Genomic DNA, 26633 nt, shown 5'->3' on the forward strand with positions numbered 1-26633 from the left:
GGCAGCCATCCATGCAGTCATGAGTGTAATGGTAGTTATGTGGTTTTTATTTTTACATGTGTTCCTTATTAGGTTCAGGGAATTTACTTTCTGCCTCTAGTTTGTTGAGGTTTTTAATCAAGAGCAGGTATTTCATGTTGTTGAAAGACTTCCATGCCTCCATCAAGATGGTGATCATGATTATGTGTTTTCTTTTCTCCTTAGCACATTAAAACTGATTGTTTTCCTTGAGTTTTGGATTGGGCTCACATTCCTGGGACAAATGATATAATAGTATGATGTATTATCATCATACAGACTTGTAGATTGGGTTGATCTGATGAGGAGTTTTATATTTTTGTTTGTAAGGGATGATAGCACTATTTTTTTCCTAGGTAGGTGCTATTATTTCTATTTTATACATGATGATACTTCTGTTGTGAAATTATTGTCCAGAGTACATTTTAGTTAGTGGAGGAAGCTCATACACATATCTACAATTAGATGATGATGGTGATGATGATGATGGTGATAATGATGATGATGATGACTATGACGTGTCGATGACGACGACGACGACGATGATGATGATGATGATGATGATGATGATAGTAATGCTGACCCCTTCTCTATCACTTAACTAGCATGTGCTGGCTAGGAAATTGCTCTCGTGGGAAGTGCACCTGTCACCTTCAGAATGGAGTGAGCCTGGTGCAGTTACTGTCCTGAGATTCAGTCCATATGTAGAGGACCCTAGAGAAAGCACATCGCTTGCCAAGAGGTGGCAGCAGCCTTCTATGGAACACTCAAGTGACATACTTGGGGTCCCTTACTATTCTTTTGGGAGTTGTGGCACATCTGGAGCCAGCCAGGGAATTTTGGAGTAATAAAAATCCTAGGGGCAGAGGCCTGGAAGAAGCTCTCTGCGTCCAAGTCCACCTCCTGGTTTAGAGTCTCATATGGTCACGTAGGAAGGCCATCATCAAAGCCATACGCTCTTCCTGTTCATGGAACTGGATGACGGCTTCCTATTACCGTTTCCCTTCATAACTTCAGCCCACACGTATGGTGCGATTACCCTTGGTGGTTGCTTCCAGGACTTCTTGCAGATACCAAACTCTGGGCACTCAGGTTCTGTCCACGAGATGCACACAGCCTGCATTCATCCTTGCGAATACTTTAGACCATCTCTGGTTTAGTTATCTAATTCAGTGTCAGTTCTGTGTAAGTAGTTGTCATAATGTGTTATTTAGAGAAAAATGTCAAGGAAAAACTTCACACATGTTTGGAACTGGCTTGTTAGAAACAGTTATACTGGGTGTGGTGGCACAGGCCTGCAATCTCAGCTTTCCTCTCGGGTGAAGGCAGGCAGGGGACATAGGAGTTCAAGGGCAACTTCCAGTTTGTGGGTGAATTTGAAACCAACTGTGGCTACACCAGACCCTATCTCAACCAAACCAAACCGGAACAGAACAAAATGGAACAGGTAAAAGGCCTCTCAACTCCCCTAGACAACAATGAAAGCAACCTTTGCAGTCTAAGGTTGAATTTGTGGATGCAGAGCTGCAGACCCGGAAGGCTGGGTGTGGATGAGGGGCCTAGTGAGGCGATGGCCAACCTCTGTCCAGCAGCCTGCCCGAGCACATTCATCTCCTGTCTACTTTGTATTAAAATGAGGTAATTGCTGCCAGAGACTTATGGAAATGACCAGCGCCAGAGGATTCCCAACGCCTAGACCTTCCTCGTCTGATTTGCGTGAGCATACCGTCTGGGGACAGAGTCCAATTATTTACAACTAAGTCCCTAATAAGCAATGTTGATGATTGCAGTGTCTGCCATCAAGAACCACCATGGAGCAGAGGAGACTCCAGGGAAACATCTGCACAGAGCAAAAGCAAAACCCTCCTGTTTCTCAGAGAGGAGCAACACGACTCCTTCCAGGAATGAGACATGTCTACCGCATTCAGATACTAAGTACCAGGCAGAGGCTGATTACAGCGGAGGAAGGAGGCCTAGGAGAGCAGACCCCTGCCTTGCCTTTGCCTTTCACTGCTTCAGTGCAATAATAGTTTCTCAGTGTTATCTTTGGAGGGGTCCCAGATTTGCCTTCATAAGCTTTCCTTGTTGGGTGGTTGATGTTGCAGATAGCTGTTAAATACTGAGGCTGGGGGATTGTTATCTAGGGAAAGGAGCTTTTCTGTCCCCAATCACGAAGAGTTATGATCTCTGACTCAGAGAGTTCTCTTCAGTTAATTCTCAGCAGTCTCCATACCCAGCTCGTCTCAGGATTATTATAGCCGTGGCATGGTGGAGAAGCTTGGCTGGCTTGGCCTGTCACTTCTACCTGAGCGTTTTCTCCACTGGGGATTACTAAACATGTCAACCATTGCTTTGTGTGTGTGTGTGGTATGAGCATTTGTGTGTATGTGTGTGTGTGTGTGTATGTGTGTGCATGTGTGTGCACGCACACGAGTGTGTGTGTGTGTGTGTGTGTGTGTATGTGCACATCTGTATGCATGTGTCTTGCATGTACTTGGCATGTATGTGTGGTCTGAGGATACACTTAAGTGTCTGCCTTCTACCTTTTGCTTGAGATAAGGTCTCTCACTGGCTCAGAACTTACTTTATTTTTTCTCCTCCAGACCAGGAACTATTCTCTTCTTTTATCATTGTTAATGGTAAAATTAGCTATTAGGTGATGTTTCTTGCTTAGCACTGGCCAATATGTCCTCCATGAATCAGGTTAAGGAAATGTTGGAGCCAAGGGTTACTAAACCTGTCTTGCCAATATCTAGAGACCTCTAGTGATGTCCTGATGTTCTTGGTTGGTTGTTGTGTCAGTATGAACAAGGCCCTCATTTCCATGGGTCAAAATTTACTCTATAAGATTCCAACTCCTGAAAGATGACCACTTGATGGGTCACTTTTGTATACACAAAATGTTTTCTTTCCTAGGTGTCCTGTGTAATATTTGTGAATATTCTTGTTAGCAATCCCGTGGCCTTGTTAAACCCTGTAGTAGTTACTGATCATAGGGAAAAGTATGATTTTTCCTCTTCTCATTCAAATGTTTAAATAACCCCCAGTGAGATAAGTGATGTTAGTTATCCCCATTTTAAAGATTGGAACACAACCTCAAAGAGGTTAAGTGACTTTCCCTGGACACTGACTTGGGCTTGCTAACAATGCTGGGATGGTACACATAAACCAGGACTGTCCCAAGGGTACTGAGACCTTGGGTGTCTTTTTAAGAAAACATTATATTCATTCTTCAGCAGTGCCATACTCATAGGTAATAAATCTTTCCCATATTTACTCCCATTCCCATCTCTCATCTCCCTTCCATGCCCACTGAGCCCCTTCTTCCTCAGAACAAGTTGGTCCACTGAGCTTCATCATGGCGGCTTGCATGAGCAACTACCAGAGTTACCCCACCGAAGACACCCCTGCCTCAGCTAGGCTGTCCTTTCTTATGTGTACCCCAATTCTGAGGGTTTCTATAGGCACCATTCATTGTCTGTTACACTCTGCATTCATTTCTGTTTTCTTTTTTTTTCTTAGATATATTCTCTTTCTACATTTCAAATGTTGTCCCCTTTCCTGGTTCTCCCACACACACACAAAAATCCCTTAACCCATCCCCCCACCCTCTGCTCACCAATCCACCCACTCCTACTTCCCTGTCCTGGCATTCCCCTATAATGAGGTATTTAGCCTTCTCAGGACCAAGGGCCTCTCCTCCCTTTGATGTCCAACAAGGCATCCTCTGCTGCATATGCATCTGGAGCCATGGGTCCCTCCATGTATATACTTTGATTGGTGGTTTAGTCCCTGGGAGCTCTGGGGATACTGGCTGGTTCAAATTCTTGTTCCTTCTATGGCGTTACAAACCCCTTCAGCAGCTTGGCCCCTTTCTCTAAATCATCAAATATTTCTAATTTGCCAAGGTACAGATGAATGAGTGAACAGGTTTTCAGGCACCCATCACCGAGAAGGAGCAAATGTTCACTGAGATTTTGTTACACGTGCTTCAGATTTCGTAAAAAAGAAAGGTAGGCATGTAGTCACATGCCACTGCCTCCCTCAACCTTCCCATTCCTGCCCTCTTCCCTCCCCGTGAGCAACATTTACTTGAAGCTGGTGTGTCTTTGTTCTTTCACTCTGTGTGTGTGTGTGTGTGTGTGTGTGATGCATAAAATGTGCAGGGTTTCATATTGAATCAGTCATGTAATTTAACTTTGGTAAAGCTTTCTCATTATCATGGTTTTTTAGATTTATTTGTGCTAATACAAGTAGATCTCATCATTTAATTAACCGTCATTAATATTCTAACGAATGAGCTATCTGTGAGCAAACCACATCTCCTTTTTCTTCTATGAGCGGTTTACATCCCCATGTACTGGGATATTTGCATACGTCTTGGTGACTACATTCCAGTGTAGCATTTCATAGTGGTTAATATCTGTCATGAAGTAGACAGACTCTAGAATTACATAAGAGACAAACATCTGATTATATCTGAAAGGGAGTTTCTAGATTTGGTTACCTGAGATGGAAAACCGCACGCAAAATGTGGGTGATACTATAGCGTGGGCAGGGATGTCCCTAACTGATATGATTTCATATCCACACATGAAACCCTACAGCATTATGATCCTTGGCATGGCCATGACCACGTCATCACCCATTTGGCCAGAACTTAACCCTTTCCCTACACTTTGCCTTTGTCCTGGGGTTACAGGGGTGTGCCATATGGCCAGCTAAAACAAGTTTCTAAAAACGATTGTTCATTATCTGTAGTGCTTCAATAACCATATATATGTATATGTATATATACAAACATACACACATATGCACACACACACATGGATTCTTTATAAATCAGAGGTCTCTAGAGTTGCAGAACTTATGGAATGTCTCTCTATATTACGAGAATTTGTTGTAATGACTTATAGCCTGTCGTCTGACTAACCCAACAATGGGCAGTTGAGAATGGGAAGTCTGAGAATCTAGTAGTTGCTTAGTGCCAGGAGGCTCCTTGTTTCTTTGGTCTTCTGTAGAACCTGTATAATCCTGAAGAAGTAGGTTCCAACAGATGTGCTAGCAAGTAAGTGCAGGCAGGTGAAGAAGAGTGAGTCTTCCTTCGTCCAATGTCCTTATGGAGGCTTCCAGCAGAAGGTGTGGCCCCGATTAAAGGTGTATACCACCACTCCTGGATTTGGAGCTTGATATGTCCCAGGCTGGCCTTGAACTCAGAGATCGACTTGCCTCAGCCTCCTGGGATTTAAAGCATGCACTAGCTTGCCTGAGCCCAAGCTTTTCATGGCTGCTGCGTCTCAAGATCTGGATCAAAAGCACAAGTCTCAGGTCAGAAGCCTGTGTCTTCCAGCCTCAGGATCTGGATCATAGGCAGGTGTGCTCTCATTTCTGGATTGCAGTTCATTCCAGATGTAGTCAAGCTGGCAACTGTGTACTGCTTTATTTAGGAATGAGTTCTTAAAATGTAATTTAACAAGGATCGCCAGAATACTTGCAAAAGTGTTGGTGCAATCTATACTCAACAGCTTTCCCATTTAGTCTGTCCTTTCCAAACCTGAATAAAACTCTTGTTGAGGGCTTATTTAACATTTTGATTATTTAAAAAAATATTTTATTTTATGTGTATGGGTGTTTTGCCTGTGTGTGTATGCATGTATGCATGTATGTATGCATGCATGTATGTATGTATGTATGCATGCATGCATGTATGTATGCATGCATGTATGTATGTATGTATGTATGTATGTATGTTTATTATGTGCATGCTCAGTGTTCTTGGAAGCCAGAAAAGGGCATTGGTTCCCTTGGAACTAGAGATACAGGCAGTTGTGATCTGCATAATATGGGTGCTAGAAATTGTATCTGGGCCCTCTGTAAGAACTGCAAATGCTCTTGTCCACAGGTCTGTTTCTAGTCCCGTATTGGTTTGATTTCCAATAAGTCTCAAGGGTTTGTGAATGTGTCAACTGGATGTTCTGTGGACTGTGTGTTTGTGTCTAATCCACACGTATTTGACGGGAGGGGAGGTTTCCTTTCCCAGACATGGGTTTTTGTGAATGGGAATACTGGAGGTGCGCAGGTAGCTCCCTGGAGAAGGCCTTTGGTATAGTGTGAATGCTAACATTTTGTTAAAATTTTGTGAGACTTGAATGCTTTTTTTCCTCTCTCTCTTTTTTTGATAAGATTGTGGGGTTTGCACCTTAAGGAGATTAACGCATGTGAGCTGAGATTTCAAGTGTGTGTTACCATACCGAGCTCTTTCTGCTTGGCTTCTGGGGATTTTACTTAGGGTGCCATGTTTGCCTGGTAAGTGCTTTACCAGCTGATCCAACTTCCCAGCTACTTCCGAAATTGTCTCCTCTGTCTTCCTCCCCCTGGCATGGGAGCCTCCAGGGTCAGAGTACCCCGTTCATTTCTCTTCAGCGCCTTTCACATAATTTCGTTCAGTGTGTGTTGAGTGACTAAATGGCCTGAATGCCCTTCCCTCTCCGTCTCTGCAGCTCCCAAGTGTGCAACCTGCCCACTGTGTCCGAGGCTCTCTGCCACTGTCTCTCTGCACCATGAGGCACAGTACACAGCACCTTGTCTTGTGTGATTGGTGGTAGCTTGCTTTCTCATTTCCTTGAAAGAGCATCCGCTCTTCACAGGGCTAACTCATGTTTAAACCATGGCTGGTTTACAGTTTCATTAAGGACTTCCTGCCGAGCCCCGCTAATGTCTTTGTGTGGCACGTTGGCCTGTTCCCAGGAAGCACGCTCTGATTTCTGTGGGGATGTCAATAGTCATGTCTCTTAACAGGAAGTGGCTTGCTGATGGCATCTCAAGTACTTTAATCATGGGCCAATTTGGGAAGAGACTTTTAGGCAGCCAAGTGCGTCGGAGGCCCTCAAGTCACCTGACCTGTGGACTCTTTGCTTTGGTAACTGTCTTGTTTTGACCTGTCTGTCCTGAATTTCAGGGCAGCCCATTCTCAAGGGTAAGGGAAGCTGTGATTGGAGGATCTGTGGTGTACCCTGCATCTGGAGCCTGTCTCTGCCCTCCTAGGCCAGGTTGAGTGGCCTCTGCCTGGGGTTGGGCTTCTGTGATGGTCTGAACATGGTCCTAGTTCCATGTTTGTGCCTGCATTTTTTCTGAGGGCTTGTAACCCATACAGCCAAGGAATTGAAATAAAAAAAAAATCCAGGTGACCAATGCTGCCAAGCTCTGGTCTTTAGTTTGGCGGCAGGGTGTAGCACCACACCATCATTTTTGTTCTGTGGGTAGGCACAGGGCAGACATAGTGTTGGCTTTGGCTGGAAACATGCGTATTATCAGCTCTTCATAATAAATTGCTTAGCAGCTTGTGTGTGTAAGTGGCTGAATGACAACCACATCTCCCCACCGCGGAGCCTGCAGAACTCTTCTAAGGGCTGGGATACAGTTAATGTGATTATGTTGTAGGAGACTAAAGGGCCTGCCAATTGTGCAGGAAGATTAGCTTGGCTCTATTAATCAGGAAATGAATAATGAGATGCGTGGGCCATTTAGAAAGAGACAGGACCAGTGGGTGGGTACAGGGTCAGTGTGGCTCCCACTGAGAGCTTTGGGAAAGAGTGCACATTACCAGGCATTTAAAATGCCAAGACCAAGTCTAGAACACTGAGAAAGAGGAGTCTAAGGGGGAAAGTTCAGCAGAAAAATAGTGTCCTCCTCTCCCAGCAGAGGGTGCAGGCTCAGGAAAGCAGGAGGGAGTCTCTGCTTCAGCCTTAGCAAGTGGCTAACACCGTCAGGAACCTGGAGAAGGCCGGCTCTCTCTATTGGAAGGGTCTCTGGTTATGTCTGGCTATGTTAATGAACTTCTCTGGCATACGTTATTATTTGTAAGGTATGGGTAGGGGACTGCGGACACTTTTGGAGGGTTGGGAGCACGTTGAGAAATCTTTGATATTTCACTATTATCGTTCTTTCTGAATATGAGGTTTGACCACAGCTACCCTGGTGCTAAAGTGTCTCAAAATGACAGAGAGTGACTTTATCGTGATTAGACAGTCAGTTTTATAGCCTGACAGCAGGAATGTGATGTTCTTGAGCTCTGGTTTTGTCGGCTGTAGCATGGACATAATAATGTTACCATGAAGACTTGTTGGTAGAATAAAAAATTTGGTTGGCGATTGTACTTTCAAGTAAACCTTAAGCTTTAATAAACAGTATTGGTGGGATGGTGATGCTATGATGATGAAGATGATGATGGTGATGGTTATTATTTAGGTTTGAAGAGTTTCTTCTTTTTTTTGGATACAATAGTGTGGGGGAAAGGATTTATTCTCTATATTCTCATCTGTTCTTAGAAAGAATGATGTTGTGTCTTGGTGGCCAAGCACTTTCCTAGCATGTAGGAGGCTCTGGTTCGGTCTCTAGTTACACACCTGCACACAGATGCAAGTTCTGTACTTCCTTTTATTTATTAGATATTTTCTTTATTTACATTTCAAATGTTATCCCCCTTTCCTGGTTCTCCTCCAAAAACATCCTATCCCATTCCCCCTCCCCCTGCTCACCAACCCACGTACTCCATCTTCCCTGTCCTGGGATTCCCCTATACTGGGGCATCCAGCCTTCTCAGGACCAAGGACCTCTCCTCCCTTTGATGACCAACAAGGCCATCCTCTGCTTGAGTTTTGTTTGGTCTGTGAATTGTATCTTGGGTATTCCAAGCTTTTGGGCTAATATCCACTTATCAGTGAGTGCATACCGTGTGTGTTCTTTTGTGATTGGTTCACCTCACTTAGGATGATATTTTCTAGTTCCATCAATTTGCCTAAGAATTTCACGAATTCATTGTTTTTAATAGCTGAGTAGTAGTAGTCCATGTGTAAATATACCACATTTTCTCTATCCATTCCTCTGTTGAGGGACATCTGGGTTCTTTCCAGCTTCTGGCTATTATAAATATGACTGCTGTGAACATAGTGGAGCATGTGTCCTTATTACATGTTGGAGAATCTTCTGGATATATGCCCAGAAGTGGTATATCTGGGTCCTCCGGTAGTACAATGTCCAGTTTCTGAGGAAACTGATTTCCAGAGTGGTTGTACCAGCTTGCACAGGAGTGGAGGAGTGTTCCTCCTTATCCACATCCTTTCCAGTATCTGCTGTCCCCTGAGTTTTTTATCTTAGCCATTCTGACTGGTGGTGGTAGATAGAATCTCAGGGTTGTTTTGATTTGTATTTCCCTGATGACTAAGGATGTTGAACATTTCTTTAGATGCTTCTCAGCCATCCAGTGTTCCTCAGTTGAGAACTGTCCTTCTGAGGACACACAGACTGGTATACAACATGGCCACCTTCTGCTCTCAGCTTTATTTATGAAATTACCCAAGATGCACCTCAGCGATCAAAGTCTGTGTCAGGTATTTCTTTTGTGAAACAAAGACAAGAGAATAGAGCAAGTGTTTTATTTAATGCCCTTAAGTATCATAAATAAGGAAATTGTTGGCCATACATGGACTTCCTGAATGCCAAAATCATTTGTTCCTGAATGCCAAAATCATTTGTTCATGTTCAAATGGCTATTTAAAGTACCCAGAACACAATCCAAAATGTATTTGGCTGGAATGAGGATATTGCATATTGATCAGGATATTGCACATTGATCAGGATATTGCATATTGATCAGCTCTGGCTATCTCTCCCAGTTGCTTAGGCCGCCCCATGTCATGAGAGCCAGCATCACTCAGTGCATGTTTTTGCATCAGATGTTCAGAGCACACACAGTGTAGGACCCTTGCTTACCCCTCCCCGCCAGGGCATCATCCTGTCCACACTACACATTTCAGTATGAGTATTGTTGCGTTCCGGTCAGTGGCTTTGAGACTTGTATAACTTCTTAATTCTTGATGAGTCTAGTTTCTGCATGGTGATAGATGAGGATGATAATGTTAAAAATAACAACAGCAATGATATTTTTGTGTTTATTTCCTACTGTTGCTATCACAAATTTGCAAAACTTACTGACCTTGGGGCATCACAAATTATCTTAGTCAGAAGTCCCAAACTGAATCGTACAAGGCAAAGCTCAAGACATCAGAAGGGCTTGTGCTCCTCCTTGATGTTCTTGGGGTGAGTGCCCTTCCTGGTCCTCTAGCAGCTAGGTAAGGGCTGAGTGTCTCTTGGCTAGTGTCTCTTCCAGCACGGATGTCACCCTGCTCTCCATTGTTACATCATTCTAGAAGTTGACCTTTTGTGTCCTCCTCTTACAAGGACCTTTGTGATTATTGGCTTTACTCTGGGAAATCCAGGCCACTTACCATAGTAGGATATGCAACTTAGTCAACTGCAAAGTCTCATTGGCTATGTCTGGTGGCATGTCCACAAACCAGAACCTGGACGTCTTTGGTAGATCCCGATTCTGTCTGTCAGAAGACTATACAGAGCTGTGCACCCAGATGACATGAGACTCACAGGCATGCAGGCTGTTCTGAGCAGTGTGCCTTTCCCTACAAGCCCCAGCTCCCTGCTGATGTTCCTGCCACCCCTCAAGTGTCTGGCAGCTGCTCCGTTCAGATAGCCCTCACCCCTGGCCTTGAGACACATTCTACTGCCTCATCCTGACTTTCTTGTCTTTCTTCTTTCTTCCTGGTTCTGTTCCTCTGTTTATATACATTAAAACATACTTGTCCTTCAAGGCTCATTCCAAACTTCCCTTTCTCCATGAACAAGTTCCCCAGGGCCACCTTATCTAAGAGTAATGTCTATGAAGACAAATATTTGTCCCAAAGGCTACTGTACTTCTGTGTCAGTGAAAACACATGCGTGGCCAGTCTCTGAACCAGGACTGAATAACCAGTTTATAGGAGTCTCGTCTACACAGGTTGTCTGTACAGCACAAAGGATAAACTTGCCTGTGGAATAGGATTGCCATTGGCATTTTGTCATTGTGATATAGCTAGTTGGCTGATCCTGTACAAGGCTTTAATTAGCTAGTCATTTTGTATAGAGCATTATTGATTTTTCTCTCTCCTTTTCCAAACATTTCTCCATTTCATTAACTTTTAATAGAGAAAAGTATGGGCACATAATGAAAATGAATCAAAGCCAGTCTCCCAGTGAGCTTCTCTTGAACACCACTCCCCACCCAGTGAGATTTTCTCTTACACCGCTCCCCAGAGGAGGTAGAGTCTCTCTGCTTCTTGTCATCCTTCTCAAGACTGTGTGTGTGTGTGTGTGTGTGTATGTATGTGTATTTGTGTATATGTGTGTATGTACATGTGCATCTTTATGTATGTGTGCATGTATGTATGTGTCTGTGTCTATATGTGTGTATATGTGTATATGTTTGTTTATGTGTGTATGTGTGTTTGTATATGTGTGTATACATGTGTATATGTTTATGTGTGTATGTTCGTATATGTGTGTACATGTGTATATTTATGTATATGTACATATGTGTATATGTGTGTATGTGTATTTGCACATGTGTATGTGAGTGTGTGTGTATGGGTATATTTCTGTGTGTATGTATGTGCATGTGTATGCATGTGTGTGTATGTGTTTGTGTGTATGCAATATAAATGTGAATATTCTTTAACTTATATCTTTGGGATAATTTATTCATATAAATATACTTAGTTATTTTAAATAGGTATGTAGTATTCTATTCTGTATATGTGTATTTTTGCTTGTTTGTTTTTGGAGACAGTTTTGTTATATAGCTTAGGCTGACCTGGTGTCTTAGTCAGGGTTTCTATTTCTGCATAAACATCATAACCAAGAAGCAAGTTGGGTAGGAAAGGGTTTATTCAGCTTACACTTCCATGCTGCTGTTCATCACTAAAGGAAGTCAGGACTGGAACTCAAGCAGGTTAGGAAGCAGGAGCTGATGCAGAGGGCATGGAGGGATGTTTCTTACTGGTTTGCTCCCCCTGGATTGCTTAGCCTGCTCTCTTATAGAACCCAAGACACCAGCCCAGGGATGGCACCACCCATAAGGGGCCCTCCCCCCTTGATCACTAATTGAGAAAATGCCCTACAGTTGGATCTCATGAGGGCACTTCCCCAACTGAAGCTCCTTTCTATGTGATAACTCCAGCCTGTGTCAAGTTGACACACCAAACCAGCCAGTAGACCTGGGGAACTCATGTTGTAGCCAGGTTGACTTGGAACTGGCTGTGTAGCTCACAGATTCACGGTCCTGTTCCTACCTTGGCTTCCTGAGCTCTGAGGTTACAGGTATGTACCACTGTGCTGTCTCCATTATATTTTTCAGATTGCTCAAGGTCCTCCCAAGTATTTGCTATTTCTAAATTTAAAACAAAAGCATAATATTGGCCCTATTTTCTTTGGCTAGGTGTAGCCAGTTGTTGCATTAACCATCACTGACTTAAGGGCTCTGGTTTTATAGGGAACACAGAGAATAAGAGAACACTGGTGTTTGTTTATCAGGAAGCCTGGAACTTTTCTCTTTTCTTCAAGCTCCTGCTCAGACATTGCTCTAAGCAACAATGAAAGTCAACCGTACAGGCAGGACTGTTGTAATAGGAGGGCCCTTCTGGGCCCATAATCCCAGCTGCTGTGAAGGCTGAGTGAGGAGGACCACGAGTTCAAGGGCTGGCTTGGCTATGGAGAGAGTTCAAGGTTAGCTTGGACAACTTAAAGAGATCCTGTCTCAAAAATTAAAAATAGAACTAAGGCTGCATTAGCTTAGCTCATTGGTAGCATGTTCCCCTAGCATGTGGAACCCTTGGACTCAATTCCCAGTGCTGTTTAAAAAAAAAGAAAGAAAAAGGAAAAGAAGTCCTGTGAAGGCCACAGTAAGGACCAAGCTGGCCAGGTTTCCAATGACTATCCTGTCCCATTCATGTCAGCCTTAAGATCATGAGTGATGCCCATTGGTCCTTCTAAAGGAGCTGCCCCTTGTTACTGAGATGGCATTGGATCTTTGCAGTAGTCAGAGAGAAGGGTACTACTATCCCTCAAGTCTGCGTCCTTGTCGTATATGATAGGGAAGTGAAGGCACTTCGAAGAGCCACCTCTGCAGAAAGTTGTCTTCATAAATGGCCGTGAGCTGTCCCATCTAAGGTGACACGGAAAGGTACAAATATCCTAGGAGTTCCTTCTTCATCTAATCCATTCCTCCAGCGCCCATCATCAGATATTCCCATTCAGCAAGCAGCCCATCTACCTGCTTTATGGGTCTTCACATAACACTACACTGTGGCCTTGGGAGACTTCCTGGTCCCAGCAGAGCCAAACCCTTTTAGACTTCCCAGAATCCTCAGTGATGGGGAGATAAGAAGTCAAAACTTGCCCACACCGTTCGGGTTCCTGTCATCCTTTGACAAGTGACACAGGGACCACAGAGTTAAAGTGGGGAGAGCCTGTGAAAGCATGGGGGGCGGGAAGGAGGAAGCTGTGCCGTTAAATGAAGCGTGCTCTGAGGACGGCAGCCTGCATTCACTTGGAATTTATTTGTCTGCTCTGTTTGGATCAGTGACTCTATTAACAGTAAAGATTTACTGCCACAGAAAAGCCTTTAGAAACCAAAGATGTCAAAGCCAATGAGGGTGCCAGCCATTTGATGCTTTCCCGAGTCTCCAGGTTTGTCACAATTGAGACCTGCTTCAGTGGCTCGAGACGCAGAAACGTCCTGAATGAGAATGGATATGGGCAATGACCAGGCTAATCGGGCGAGCGGCTAAGAATGCCTCTTCATGGTTCTGGGAGGTCTCATGGAAATTTTCTTGTCATTGTGAAATCTGCCAGTTATAGAGGAAGATGGGATTGGGGTTTTCTAGGGAAAGCTTGTCTTAAAAAGTAAGGCATCACGTGACCCGAGGAAGATACCTGAGCTTGACTTCTGGCCTCTTGCACACATGTGCACACACATGTAAGCATATCCACATGCACATGTGACTCTGTGTGCACATAAGACACACACTCTCTTCTAATTTAGTTAAGGGCTTCTTCATCTCAAAGGCCCTCCACTGAAGCTAAGGATTTGGCTCTGTTTTGAAATGGTTGTTAAGACCCTGACCCCAGTTAATAAGAACGGGCATCACAGATTGCTTTCTAGGAAAAAGAATTTTAAATCTTTTGGCTTAAACATTCATGGATACTGATGTATAGCTTACCATGTAATTGCCAAGTGGAGGGTTTTTTGTAAGATACACCTCAGGGAATATGGGCTTTATCTAAATTGCATACTGGTCTTCATATGGCACTCACATTAGTTCCGGGAGGACAGGAAACCGAGACCATTCTGATGTGCTTGTGTGGCAGAATGTGATTTTTACACTGGGCATGTTTGGGGTCTTTTGGCTCAGTGTGCTGGGTCAGGTCTAGAGTGGCATGCACGTCACGTGACAGGGCGGGCTGCAGGAAGAGCTAGCGTTTCTCAGATTGCTCAGTCTCTGCCAGGGGGGTTGAAGAGACACTGAGACTATCTTAGTCTGGCTGGTGTTACGATCCATTCCCTTTCACCGCTGGTGTTAACATGCAGAGGGTTTTTTTTTTTTTTTCATTTTAAGAATTGACTCTGTTCTGAAACAATAGCTCCAAATGGTGCCTGTCTAGTTCCTAGACTATCTCATGCCAAATATCACCAACACTTTATTCTTTTCTGTATTTTAAAAATACATGTTCTTCTGGCCCTCCACAGTGTGCTTGGTGGATAAAAAACATTCTGATTGATGGCGAGAGGCCTGGAGTGATGTCGGGAGGCCCCGTTGCAGGGTGTGATGACGGTAGCTGGAAGCGATGCCGTTAATAAAGTTAATATCAAATCAATCTGATTCATATGTAGAACAACTAAAAAGCACGGAAAGCCAATGAGCCAATAATAGCCGACGCTCAGCCAATAGGGCCGATCCTCCCTGCTTCTGATTATTTCTTAGTCTAATTTGGGATGGATATAATTTTACCAAATGGTTGGTTTAGTGTAGAGTCATGAATCAAAAAGCTACCTCCTGATCTTTTCTGAAAGTCAAGTCATTCCATCTCATCTCTCTCTCTCTTTCTCTCGTTCTGTGTGTGTGTGTGTGAGTGTGTGTATGTGTGTGTGTGCATGCGTCAGCGTGTGCAAGGCAGATGTCAGCTGCTGGTGTCATGCCTCAGAAGCTATGTGCCTTGTTTTTTATTAAGCAAAGTCTCAGTAGCCTGGAGCTCACCAAGAAGACCAGGCCATCTGGCCAGTGAACCCCAGGGACCCACCTATCTCTCTGCCTTCCCAGTGCTGGGATTGTAGGTGCAACCCCCTGCACAGAGCAGTTAAGTGTGTGCTGGAATCTAAACCCAGGTCCTTGTGATTGTGCAGCAAGCACAGTACTAACTAACCACTTTGCTCAGCCCCAAAAGATGGTGTGCTCACCAGTTCAGTTTGTCTAACATCACAGAACACCCCAACGCTGAAAGCAGATTGGAGGCCGAGGTCTTGTCTATTTTGTGATTAAATTGTTCTTATGTGAGAAAAGATTTCGTATTAAGTGATGTAGATTCTGGAGCAGTTAGCTGTGTACTATTCTTTTAGAGACTATTTGATATTTTTCTTAATTTCAGATTAAAGATTATTAGCAAACGAGAAGGCAGAAGCCAGAAGCTCTAAGGCTCTAGTTTCGGATAAATTTTTGTTTGCTTTTTATTTTTTTTTAAATTTATGTGTTTGTGTCAGTATGTTTGTGTGTATGTGTTTGTGTGTGTGTGTGTGTGACTGTGCCTGTGCGCTTGTATGTCCTTGTCCATTTGTGTGTGTATGTGTGATTGTGTGTGTGAGATCTATATGTGAAGGTCAGAGAGAGGAGAACCTGAGGAAATCGACTCTTTCCTTCTACCGAGTGGATTTCAGGGATCGACCTCAGGATGACTGTCTCTGTCTTGGTAATAAGTACCTAAGAGGAGCCATCTTGTTAGCTCCTCTCCCTTTCCTCTTAAGAAACAGTCTGGCCGTGTTCCCTAGGCTGTCCTCAGTGCTCTTAGGTTCAAGGTGTCTTCTCGCCCTGGTTTCCTGAAGAGCCTGAACTACAGGCGTGCATTTCCGTGCCCACCCTCTGCTCCAGTGGGAACCCTGGGAGGAAGCGGTGATCTGGGAAGCACACCCAGGATTTGCTTGCCTTGGCGCTGAACTCTGGTCTCCATAGAAGACACAGGCCTGGATTCGAGTGGTCTGAACGGCTCTGTGCCTTTTCACATGGGGTAGTGAACATGGCAACCACGGCTCACAAACCTTTGATGCCAGTTAGTCGCCCGGCGTCCTCGGGGTGTGTGGCCTATTCTGAGGGGTGTCGGAAGATGAGGTGTTTCCTAGCGCCCAGGCCACTTGCCTCCCATTGGTCACCTGGATGTTGGGTCATTGCACTCTAAGTGGCCCGGATGTGTGTCCTCGGTGGATGCGGTGCAGCCATTTATACCGTTTTCTGTTCTTGAGCCTTACTAAAACAGAACAAGAGGGCCTGCTTTAGAGCCATCATTTATGAAGTTAAAAGCTTACACAGTTGTCTAAAATTCTTTTGTCTCCTGACATTTGCCTCGAGTCTTGAAACTCTTGCTCTCCAAAGATGGTACCGGCCTCAGAATCTGAGCAGGGTGCCTCCAGGTGATGAGTTGATTTCCTTTGGAAGAACGGCAGGGAAGATGAGGTCAGCTTCTGCAGTTTGTGCAGTTTCTCTCCAGATGGAGAAGACTCAGCGCATCTCGAGAATAACCTGTCTGATCTTTCTGGTAACTCGCCGTAGATGTTCAATTACAGTGAGGACTTGGTTTTGGTTTTCATTTTGTTTTTTGTTTTTGTTTGTTTATGAGTAATGACTCCCTTTCAAAATTCAAATAAATATGTTTTATTTGTTTTCTTTTTGTTTTGTATTTTTTTGGGGGGGGTCACAGCTTGGAAACGTGTAATTCTTCAGAGCACTGGAAGTTTTCCTTTCTCCTGCAGCTGTGTATTTCTGACTCCTTTATGTCTGTATAATAACCTACCTTTTCCTGTTAGTGTTTACTCATGTCACCCCCCCAGGGGGCACATGGCATAAACTCACATCTAATATTTTCTCCTGTCAAAACCCAGCATGTTAACTTTCTTGGGCAGATGTGGACACACGTGTCCATTGTAGTGTTCCTGGAGCAGAGGTGAAGGAAGTGGTCAGGTTGTAGGACGAGGGCCTGTCTCATCCATGAGGCACGCTAGCATCACAGGCTGCCGTCAGCAGGACAGAAACGTCTGGGGCGGCGCAGGGGCCACCCAGTGTTGAACACGTACTGCTTACACTCACACACTGCTGGGTCTGATGGGGAGCACTCCTCATTCCTGCTCTCCTCCCTTGGCATTTTGTTTCCTGGGCTGTCCAAAGGCCCACTAGTCCTTCAGGTCTCTGCCCTGGTCAACACAAGCTTGTGCTCCCCCAGACGTGTTGCAGAATGGTTCATTCACCACTTTTGTTTTTAATGTTTTTAATTAGCTTCTTTCAATAAGTGTGTGTGTGTGTGTGTGTGTGTGTGCGCGTGTGTATGTATGTGTATGTGTGTGTGTGTGTGTGTGTGTGTGTGAACAATAACAACTTACGCTAACCTTTCAGCCTCTAAGCTCGGAAAGCATCGCCCTTGGAAAGCTGAAGGAAGACAGATTTCTACACGTTTGAGTATGTGAGGAAAAGCGTGGTTTCAGGCGCTGGAGTTTAGGAAGGAGGGCAGTTCCCCTAGCAACACTGCTCCTTCTACACTGTCAGCTTCAGTGAGGAGGTGGGGCCCTTAGCAGTAAGCAGCACCCCCTCCCCACAGTGCACTGAGGAAGACCTCGGAGCCAGAGGAGATGGCTCAGTTAGCAAAGTGCTTAGGGATCTGAGAGCACAGCACGTAAAGACAAAATAGGCGTGGTGATATTCCCACCACCCCGGGAGGCACACAGGTGGGCCTCCGGGCTCTCTGGCCAACTGGGCTAAGGAAATGACTCTGTCTCTAAATGCTAGGTGGATGGCACCTGAGAAATGATGATGGAAGTTGTCCTTTGGCCTACACACACAGGCTCATGGACACTTGCACACAGACAGACAGACAGACACATAGACACACACAGATACACTCAGAGACACACACAGAGACATAGACACATGCACACGCATAGACACACACTGACACATACACACACAGACACACAGAGACACACACAGAGACATGCACACAAACGCACAGGCACACAGACACAGACATACATACAGAGACATGCACACAAACACACAGACACACACAGACACACACACAGACACGCACAGAGACATAGATACATGCACACATACGGACACACACTGACACACACACAGACACACACAGACACACATAGACATACACACAGAGACATGCACTCAAACGCACAGACACACAGACACAGACATACACACAGACATGCACACAAACATACACACACACAGACATACACACAGACATGCACAGACACACACACACACACACACACACACACACACTCACACTGATAAAAGCAAGAGATCAGAGGCTAGGGGCGTGAGCTTTACCCTCTATTCTGGCCTGCCTCTGTGCCTTGCTCAGCATTTGGTGTCCTTGTCTCTTGAAGATGTTGGCAGTAACTTCCTGTACACGGTATCTTCAGTGCCCAAGGACTAGATGTGGGACCATCTGGTACCCTGCAGTTTCCCTATAATCCCTCTCTTCTTCTGGGAGGTAATGGGTGAAAAGCACATTTCACCACATTCTCTATGTGAAGCTATGCTATTGAGCAGACTCATGTAAACCTTCTCTTGTATTTTCATTGTGCTAACATAGGCATGCCATAAACCTTATCATTTTAACCGCGTTGGGTGTGGGGTTCTATGACCCTAACTGTTATACATTGTTGTGCAACCACTACCATCTGCTTCTGGGTCCTTTTTATTTTCTGCGCTCTGTTCCAGTTAAAGTCACTTCCTGTTGTCCCTTCCTCCACTTGGATGGATGACTTCCTCCACCTTTCGATGACGAGTATCATTCTTTAAGCACACATGTTCAAGATTCATCTGTATTGGCCCATGTGCCAGAGTCTCTGAAGGGATGACCGATGCTCGTCATATGCACAGGATACACATTTCTATAGTCATCCATCACTTGGTTTCTTTTGTAAGTCTCAAGGCTGTTGTATGGAGTGCTGCTATGATTATGGCAAAAAAAAAAAAAAAACAAAAACCCTCTCTCTCCAAATCTCTCTTTTTGTGTACTGTTCCTATTATATGTGTGGGCATGTATAATATATGTGTCTACATGTGTATGTGTGCACATGTGAACTTGCCTGTGGAGTCTCAAGGGTGATGTCAGGAGTCCTCTTGGTCTTATGGAGACAGGGTCTCACTCATCTTCAAGGCAGGGTCTCTCACCAACTGGCTACCCTGCCCAGTCAGCAACTCCAGGGATTCATCCACTTGACTTCCTGTTCTGTGCCAGCCTTGTATGAGGCCCCAGCTCACACTTTATTACATCCTTTCCTAGCTGCAAGGATTAATTCAGTGTTTGTGAGGCACTCTGGAAAACTCTTTGAGTGCGAGGGTCTAGAGGGAATCGGGGAATTTTAGCATCTGTAACTTTCTGGCTACATGGACGTGCTAGTAGAAACCATTTTTCCCTCTGTAATGGAACCTCTTTAAGGAAGGCTTTTGTTATATACCAAGGGACCCTATCCCGACCATGTTGTAAAGCAGAGTGACAGGAGATCCTTCAAAGTGTCCAACCCATGGCAGGCTCCATGTCTCTGTGGGCCTGCGTTGACGTCCGACATCTCTTTGCACCGGGGCACACTCGTCCACATGCTTCCTTCTTCTAAGAACAATTGGGAAGTAGCCTTGCTGGACACAAAGTGATGATGCCCACTGTGGCCATGCTCCTTGTCACTGTGCTGGGATCAGAGGGGCCTTTGTGACCTCAGAACCTCTCAGCCTAACCCTTCTTTGTCTCCCTCTCTGTCCACAGTGGGGCCTTTTCTGAAGTTGTTTTAGCCGAAGAGAAAGCGACTGGGAAGCTCTTCGCAGTGAAGTGCATCCCGAAGAAGGCATTGAAGGGCAAAGAAAGCAGCATCGAGAATGAGATCGCCGTGCTCAGGAAGTAAGTGCCGGAGACAAGTCTCCCTCCCGTCTTCCCTGAGCATCCTCTGCAGGGAGGGCGAGGCCTTCCCCACAGCTCTGACCCCAGGGGTCAGAGAAGCCGCTGGACACCTGTGTGCAGAGCGGGACGGACCCTGCAGATGACAGCACTTGGAATGTGTTCTCCTCTAGCCCTGGTGTCTTAGAACATCTCACAGTCATAGGAGGGAGCCCTTCCCAAAGAGCACGGTTGCAGGATGACTTGATTTCAAACTGAGACTCAATCATTCACTATAGCTGAGTGACATGGGCTCATTCCTGAGTCCCCAGTCTCCACTATGAAGTAGAGCTCAGACCTTTTCGTAACAAGCTGTGTGGAGAATTAGTGAGATAGTGTTTTCTGAGTGTGTGTGAAGTACTTACTGTGGACCACTTTATGGTAGTTCCTGCTGTCCCTTATATAAATGCTAGACTATTATTATTATTGCCAGTGGATTGTTTTATTTTTTTTTATTAGGACACAAAGCTGGACACCCCCATATGTATACTTCGTGTGTGCTGGAGCTCGGGAATCTCAACACCTCCTGTGCTGTTTCTACCCTTTGTGACCCCACCCCTTTCTTTGCCACCCACATGGCTCTGGGAACCCGGGAGTTTCCAAAGAACTTCACTTCTTCATTGATTTCCCCCCCTTCGATGTGTAATAGACTGAATCCCAATACTGCCCTTCAGTACAGTGCCACACACCGTCATTCTGATGTGACCTGACCCTCCCCCACAGCCCAACACACACAGATGCTCCTCTAAGACTGGCCCTGACCATGCTTCCCTGGTGTTAGGATTAAATCTTGGCACCACATCTCAGGAAATTTGAGAGAACAAACCTTATAGGGCACCTGTTTTTGTATGTTTGGCACCCATCTGGAAAATTTTTGAGTTGCTATTAATAAAAGATGTTCAAATTGTCCTTGAAATTTTTGGGGTCTGGGATCAGGACATAGCAAGAAACTCAGTAACAGATAAACAAAATGGAATGGGAACACTCCTTTTAGGGGACAGAAAGAAACCACTACCTACCATACCTCCTTTCTGCATCATCTCTCACTCCATTTCTTCTGGGACCTTTAGTGACATGGAACAATCCTTCGCCATGGGCCGTCTGACCCAGCACCGCTGAGGTGGTCGGGACAGTCTGTCCTGTTCTGACCTTGGGAAATTCAGAGAAGAATGGAGACTTAGTATTGGTGTTCCAGAACAAATGAGCTTCCATGGTTCCTTGACAGGGGGGGGGGATTTGTTTTCACTCCTTTGTTGAGTTGGTTTCCATGTTCTCTTTGGTATCTTCTGGAATCTACAGAGTTTTAGGCTGTCCTGAGGAGGATTGCAGGAAATGGTTCTGTGGAAGAGAGTCTGGGAAAACAAATTGAGAGTATCTGCATCAGGCAGGAAAACAGTAGGTTAACAAAACATTTATTGAAATGGCCTTTTTTTTTCCCAAAGGAAATCAGTGTTTGAGGAAGAAGTTTGTTGCTGCTGGTGTGAAGGTATAGATGTGTTGCAGACGGCTGACATTGTAGATGGAACTCTTCTAAAGCTTTCATGTTGGCCCCAGACGTTGTCTGGGCTTAGAAATAAAAGAGCTCAGGTTGTCCATTTGTAGTGTTAAAGTTATTTTCCATCCACATGGGCTGTGAATACAGGTAGAGACTTTATAAGCTTGTTGTGGTTTATGCCATGAAAAAGGCATAAATTCTTGTTTAATCAGTATCTCCACCCAGTGCCTCAGTAATAATTACCCAGACAGGGTATTTAAAAGCACTGGGGACTGTGGATTTGTAGTAATCCGTTTTGATAGCAGCTCACTATCAGTTTTTGGAATACCTGGAGGCGTGGACTCCTCTCTAGAGAGTAAAGAACAAAGAAATGATTTCTCAGGAGATAAGAGGTAGTTTATCTCCCATGCTAGTTTATTTCCTTAATCTTTTGTAAATGATTTACAAGTAGGCTGAGAGGCACTTCCCATCATAAACAGCAGAAAGAGAAGCATATGGGTTCTAAAGAAGATAGTTTGGGAATCGTGTTTAGAAGGCTGGCATGGCGATGTTCATACATTGAAGAAGTATTCATCAAGTTCTCAGCATTCGCCACATCTTAGAGTTTCTACTGCTATGATGAGACACCAGGACCAAAAGCAGGTTGAGGAGGAAAAGGTTTATTTGGCTTACCTGTCTGCATTGTAATCCATCACTGAAGGAAGCCAGGGCAGAAACTCAAATAGGGGAGGAACCTGGAGGCAGGAGCTGATTCAGGGGCCATGGTGCGGTGCTGCTTCCGGGCTAACTCCTCATGACTTGCTCAGTCTGCTTTCTTATAGAACCCAGAACCACTGATCCAGGGAAGAGACCACCCACAATGGACTGGGGCCACCTCCACCAATCACTAGTTAAGAAATTGTAGACATTTTCTCAACTGATATTCCCTCTTTGCAGAGAACTCTAGCCTGTGTTAAGTTGACATAAAACTAGCTAGCACGCACCAGGAAGCATCATGATTAGACACAGAGTTCTAAAAAATCTCAGTTCTTGACATCTGAGATTTGCTATTAATCAACAGGGTAAATATGATTTAGTAACAGTATGACCAGGAGACCCAGGGATGGTATTAAGGACAGGTAACATGAAGGAGGGGCAGCCACATAAGTATCTATTTTTTTCAGGACAGAAAGACAGATGGGCATTTCAACCAGTAGGACTAACACAGGCTAGGAGACAAGGGCTGGATGTGTAGTCCAGTGGTGAATTGCTCCAGAAGGCCTTGGGCTCGATTCCCAGCATTATAAAAAGGAGGAAGAAGAGTTGAGGGATGGGAGAGAAGGAAGGGTGTAGGAAGAGGCTGGGAGATGGGAACCAGGCTGTTAATCTGGGAAGCTGGTTGCTTTGATTGGAGTTTGAGAAGGGACTGGGGGAGATTTAAGTTTGAAGACAGGTGTGTGTGGGGGCTGTTCTAAACTTTGCTCTGGCCCATGGTCTCCTTGAAGGTAGATAAGAGAAGTGATGAGGGTTATCAAGAAAGAGGCAAAATGATGAGGATTCATCATGACCTGTGCTGAGGCAGAACTGATGGGAGAGAGCAGGACCATGGAGTGAGAACACATAAGAGGACATGTGGTGTGCCATATAATTAACATGTATGAAGGAACATGTATGTGTTATATTTGAATATAATTGTTGGCTGCTTCCCTGAAAACACACACACAAGAAACATTATACAGACCGAGTAGGTCATACTTACATATTTAGGAGTGTGTGTGCATGTATGCATGTGTGTGTGTGTAATAGCAATTAATGAAAAACAAGGCTGTGAATTTGAAAAAGAGCAAGAAGGTGTGTGTGGGGGCGGCTTGGAGAGAGAAGCAAAGAAAGGGAAAAATGATGCAATTACATTAGAATCTCAAAGCATAATGGAAATTTTGAAAAGAAATAAAGGTAAATTTGTTTCAGCAAAAGAAAAGAGAAGAAAAGAAATTCTGGTGCAGTTTAGCTAGTCATTCTAGGTAGGGTCTAAGCTACGCCATTCATATCCCCTGGCCGTTTGTGTCATCTCTCACTGGTGTGTCTCATCCAAATGTGCCCATTTAAGAGGCTGCCTGTCCTCCTCCTCCTCGCTAAGTTTATTGCAGGGTGAGAGATTGATTTATTTCATTGGAGAAAAGTAATGCGGCTAATACCTCCTAGCGGATGCTCTGCACTTGCTCTGAAAATAGTTCCAAAATGAATTTTCCACTTGATAAGTAGATATTAAACCAACTTTAGAGCAGGGAAGAAAAAAGAAGGCCGATAAGCATCGTGGTAGGTTGTTGCTATGCAGCCGAAAGCTGCCCGCCTGACTTTGGGGTTTAGTGGGCTGGAGTTATATGATTCATCCTGAGTGTTACAGACAGAATGGTTAGCCATGGCCCCCAAAACGCAGTATTTTATGCAGTATGGAATAGAACACTGTCAGCATCGCTCACCGTAGTTGGATTATACTTTATGATTTCTGGGGTATTATTTGCCTCTAATCTGATATCACAGCATCGCCTCAAGCATTTTGCAGGGGTGGGGTGTCAAATGTGTTTAGGTTCTGCAGTAAGAGGAGAGATGAAGTAAAAAGGGGGCCTGTACAGGAAAGCAGGCAGCAGGCAAAGCAAAGGGGGTGTGTGGAGAGTGGCCCTTTGGCTAAGACTCGGGGAAACTGAGACTCGGGTTGTTTAAATATAAAATTATATTAGGGAAATATTGAAATGGTCCATTTTCCAACATGAAGTCCGCACGTAGGGAATGAAGTCGGTCACTGGTGAAATGATGTTGTAGATGTGTTCCAGACACTTGACATTCCAGATGTAACCCTGGATGGGTCCAGAGCCCATCCAGATGGATGGCACCGGGACTGGGCATGCCATTCTGGTGGCTACGTTTTAGACTTCCTTGGGAAGGGGGCCGAGGGAGGAACCACTTTGAGACTGTGGCTTATTGTCACCGTGGGGACGCATGAGCTGGGGATGGGTCCTGGTGTTTACTCTGCTGCACAGGCTCTTGCCCCTGCTGCCCTTTGACATAGGCTGGGTAGGCTTTAAGGACGCCCTGATGAGGGCTGGAGACATGATTCAGCCTTAACAGGGCTGACTACTCTTGCAGAGGATCCCAGCTCAGGTCCCAACATTCATGTTGTCAACTCATAAATGCCCATTAGTCCATCTCTGGGAGATCTGATACCTCTGACCTCCTCAGGCACCCGCACTCCCTCACACTTCACACACATATACATGCTTGAACTGTGTACCTGAGACCCCAGCGCTGGGGAGGCAGAGATAGGAGGATTCCTGGAGCTTGCTAACCAGCAATTGAAGAAGGTATCGCACATCAACCTGTTCTCAATCAATACACAAGCATGGAAGGGCTGGAGGGGGTAAGGAAAGGAAGGGGGAGAGACACAGAGAAATAGAGATTGGCTCACAGAGAGAAACAGAGAGAGACAGAGTCAGAAAAGAAGTCTGCAGAGAAAATGAGATAGACTCCATCGCACCTCCCACCCAGTGATTCTAAGGAAGAACCGACTCAGTGTGGAAAACATCTCATCTGAGGCACTGCCCTTGGTCTTAATTTCTAGGGCCTGAAACGATGGTGAATTTTGTCCAACAGTCCAGGCAGATATGCACACCTGCAGAAAGGTGCATCCCACCATGTTTCCCTTTCCGATGACAAGAAATGAGCAAGTCACTTAGAGGGGGTCTTCTGAGTCTCTGGGTGTGTGTGTCATCAGACTGGGGGACAGAAACTGGAAGTCTTAGTAGTAACAGCAGTGAGAACCTGCAGGAAGGCAGGCATGTCATTCATCTTTGAATCCTGGAAAACCCTTATTTGAAATTCCCTTGTTTTTTTTTCATGTAACATGTCTTAGAGAGGGAGGCTGTGAGCTCCTTGGTGGTAGTTATTTCTATTGTTCACAGGGTTATATCAGACTTTGGCCAGGGTGTGAGCATGCACCCATCTGTGTCCGCTCAGACCTCCAGGGATTTTTTTTTTCAGTCCATTTTGGTCCCCTCAAAGCCAGGCTCTGGTGGGCTGGAGCTGTAGTTGGAATTCAGTGATAGAGTGTTTGTCCAGCATACATGAAACCTTGGGTTTGAACCTCAGCTATACAAAACAGGTAAACAGGTTGGAGAGATGGTTCAGTGGGCAAAAGTGCTTTGTTATACAATCAAGTATAAGGACCAAGCTTGGGTCCCCCTGCGCCCATCCAAATATTGAGTGGGCCTCCAGCTTATGGAACATAGGCACAGGAAAACTGGAATAAGCTGGATCAGTGGGCTCTGGGTTCAAGTGAGAGATTATACCTCAATATGTAAGATAGAAAATGACTGAGGAAGCTATCCTAAGGTCTGTGAGTGCATGCACGCAATGTGTGCATTCCTCGTATGTATGTACCACATACAAGTATACAAGTAAATAGTAAACAAATAATTAAGAGGATGCAAAGCCAGACATGGTAGCACATGACTTTAATCTCAGAACTTGGGGGGGGGGCAGAGGTGGATGGATCTCTGTGAGTTTCAGGCCAGTCTGGTCCACACAGCAAGTTCTAGGACAGCCAGAGATAAGAAAACACCCTATCTCAAAAAGTTAAAACCAAAACCAAACCCAGCAACAAAACAAAACAGCAAGCAGACAAACTCCTGCAGGCTCCATGAAAGAGTCAAATCACAAGAAAGAGAAGGCCATGGTCCTTAGGGCTGAGCCAGAGCCCCAGGCTTGGAATTATGCCTCGCTTCTTCAACTCGCTAACTAGACCCTTCTGATGTAGGGACCTGTGCTGAGCTTCCTTCAGCCAGGTACACGGTACACTTGGTTTTGTGTTGACCTACCTATGATGGCCATTGGTGAGTACCCTGCCTGGTCATGCCAGTGTGGAGAAATAACATGGTCTGCTGTCTAGTTCTTCTGCATAGTTCAGAGTTCAGGGTTCAGTGCATCTGGGAGGGTCTGGGTGGGGTTATTCATGGGTCTTTAAAAGCGTTAGATCTGAGATCCACAA

General features: G+C 45.0%; 1 protein-coding gene across 3 annotated transcripts in view; it reads left to right on the forward strand.

Moving 5' to 3' along the window:
* Camk1d (calcium/calmodulin dependent protein kinase ID) overlaps window positions 1–26633 on the forward strand; it is a 398518-nt gene that overhangs the window by 129810 nt on the left and 242075 nt on the right. For all 3 annotated transcript variants that reach the window (XM_052156575.1, XM_052156574.1, XM_052156573.1), the window contains exon 2: window positions 19951–20082. In XM_052156575.1, the coding sequence (XP_052012535.1) occupies window positions 19951–20082 (132 nt within the window). The remainder of the gene's footprint in view (window positions 1–19950; window positions 20083–26633) is intronic.

Source organism: Apodemus sylvaticus, chromosome 14 (assembly GCF_947179515.1).
Source record: "Apodemus sylvaticus chromosome 14, mApoSyl1.1, whole genome shotgun sequence".
In the NCBI taxonomy this organism is placed as follows: domain Eukaryota; kingdom Metazoa; phylum Chordata; class Mammalia; order Rodentia; family Muridae; genus Apodemus; species Apodemus sylvaticus.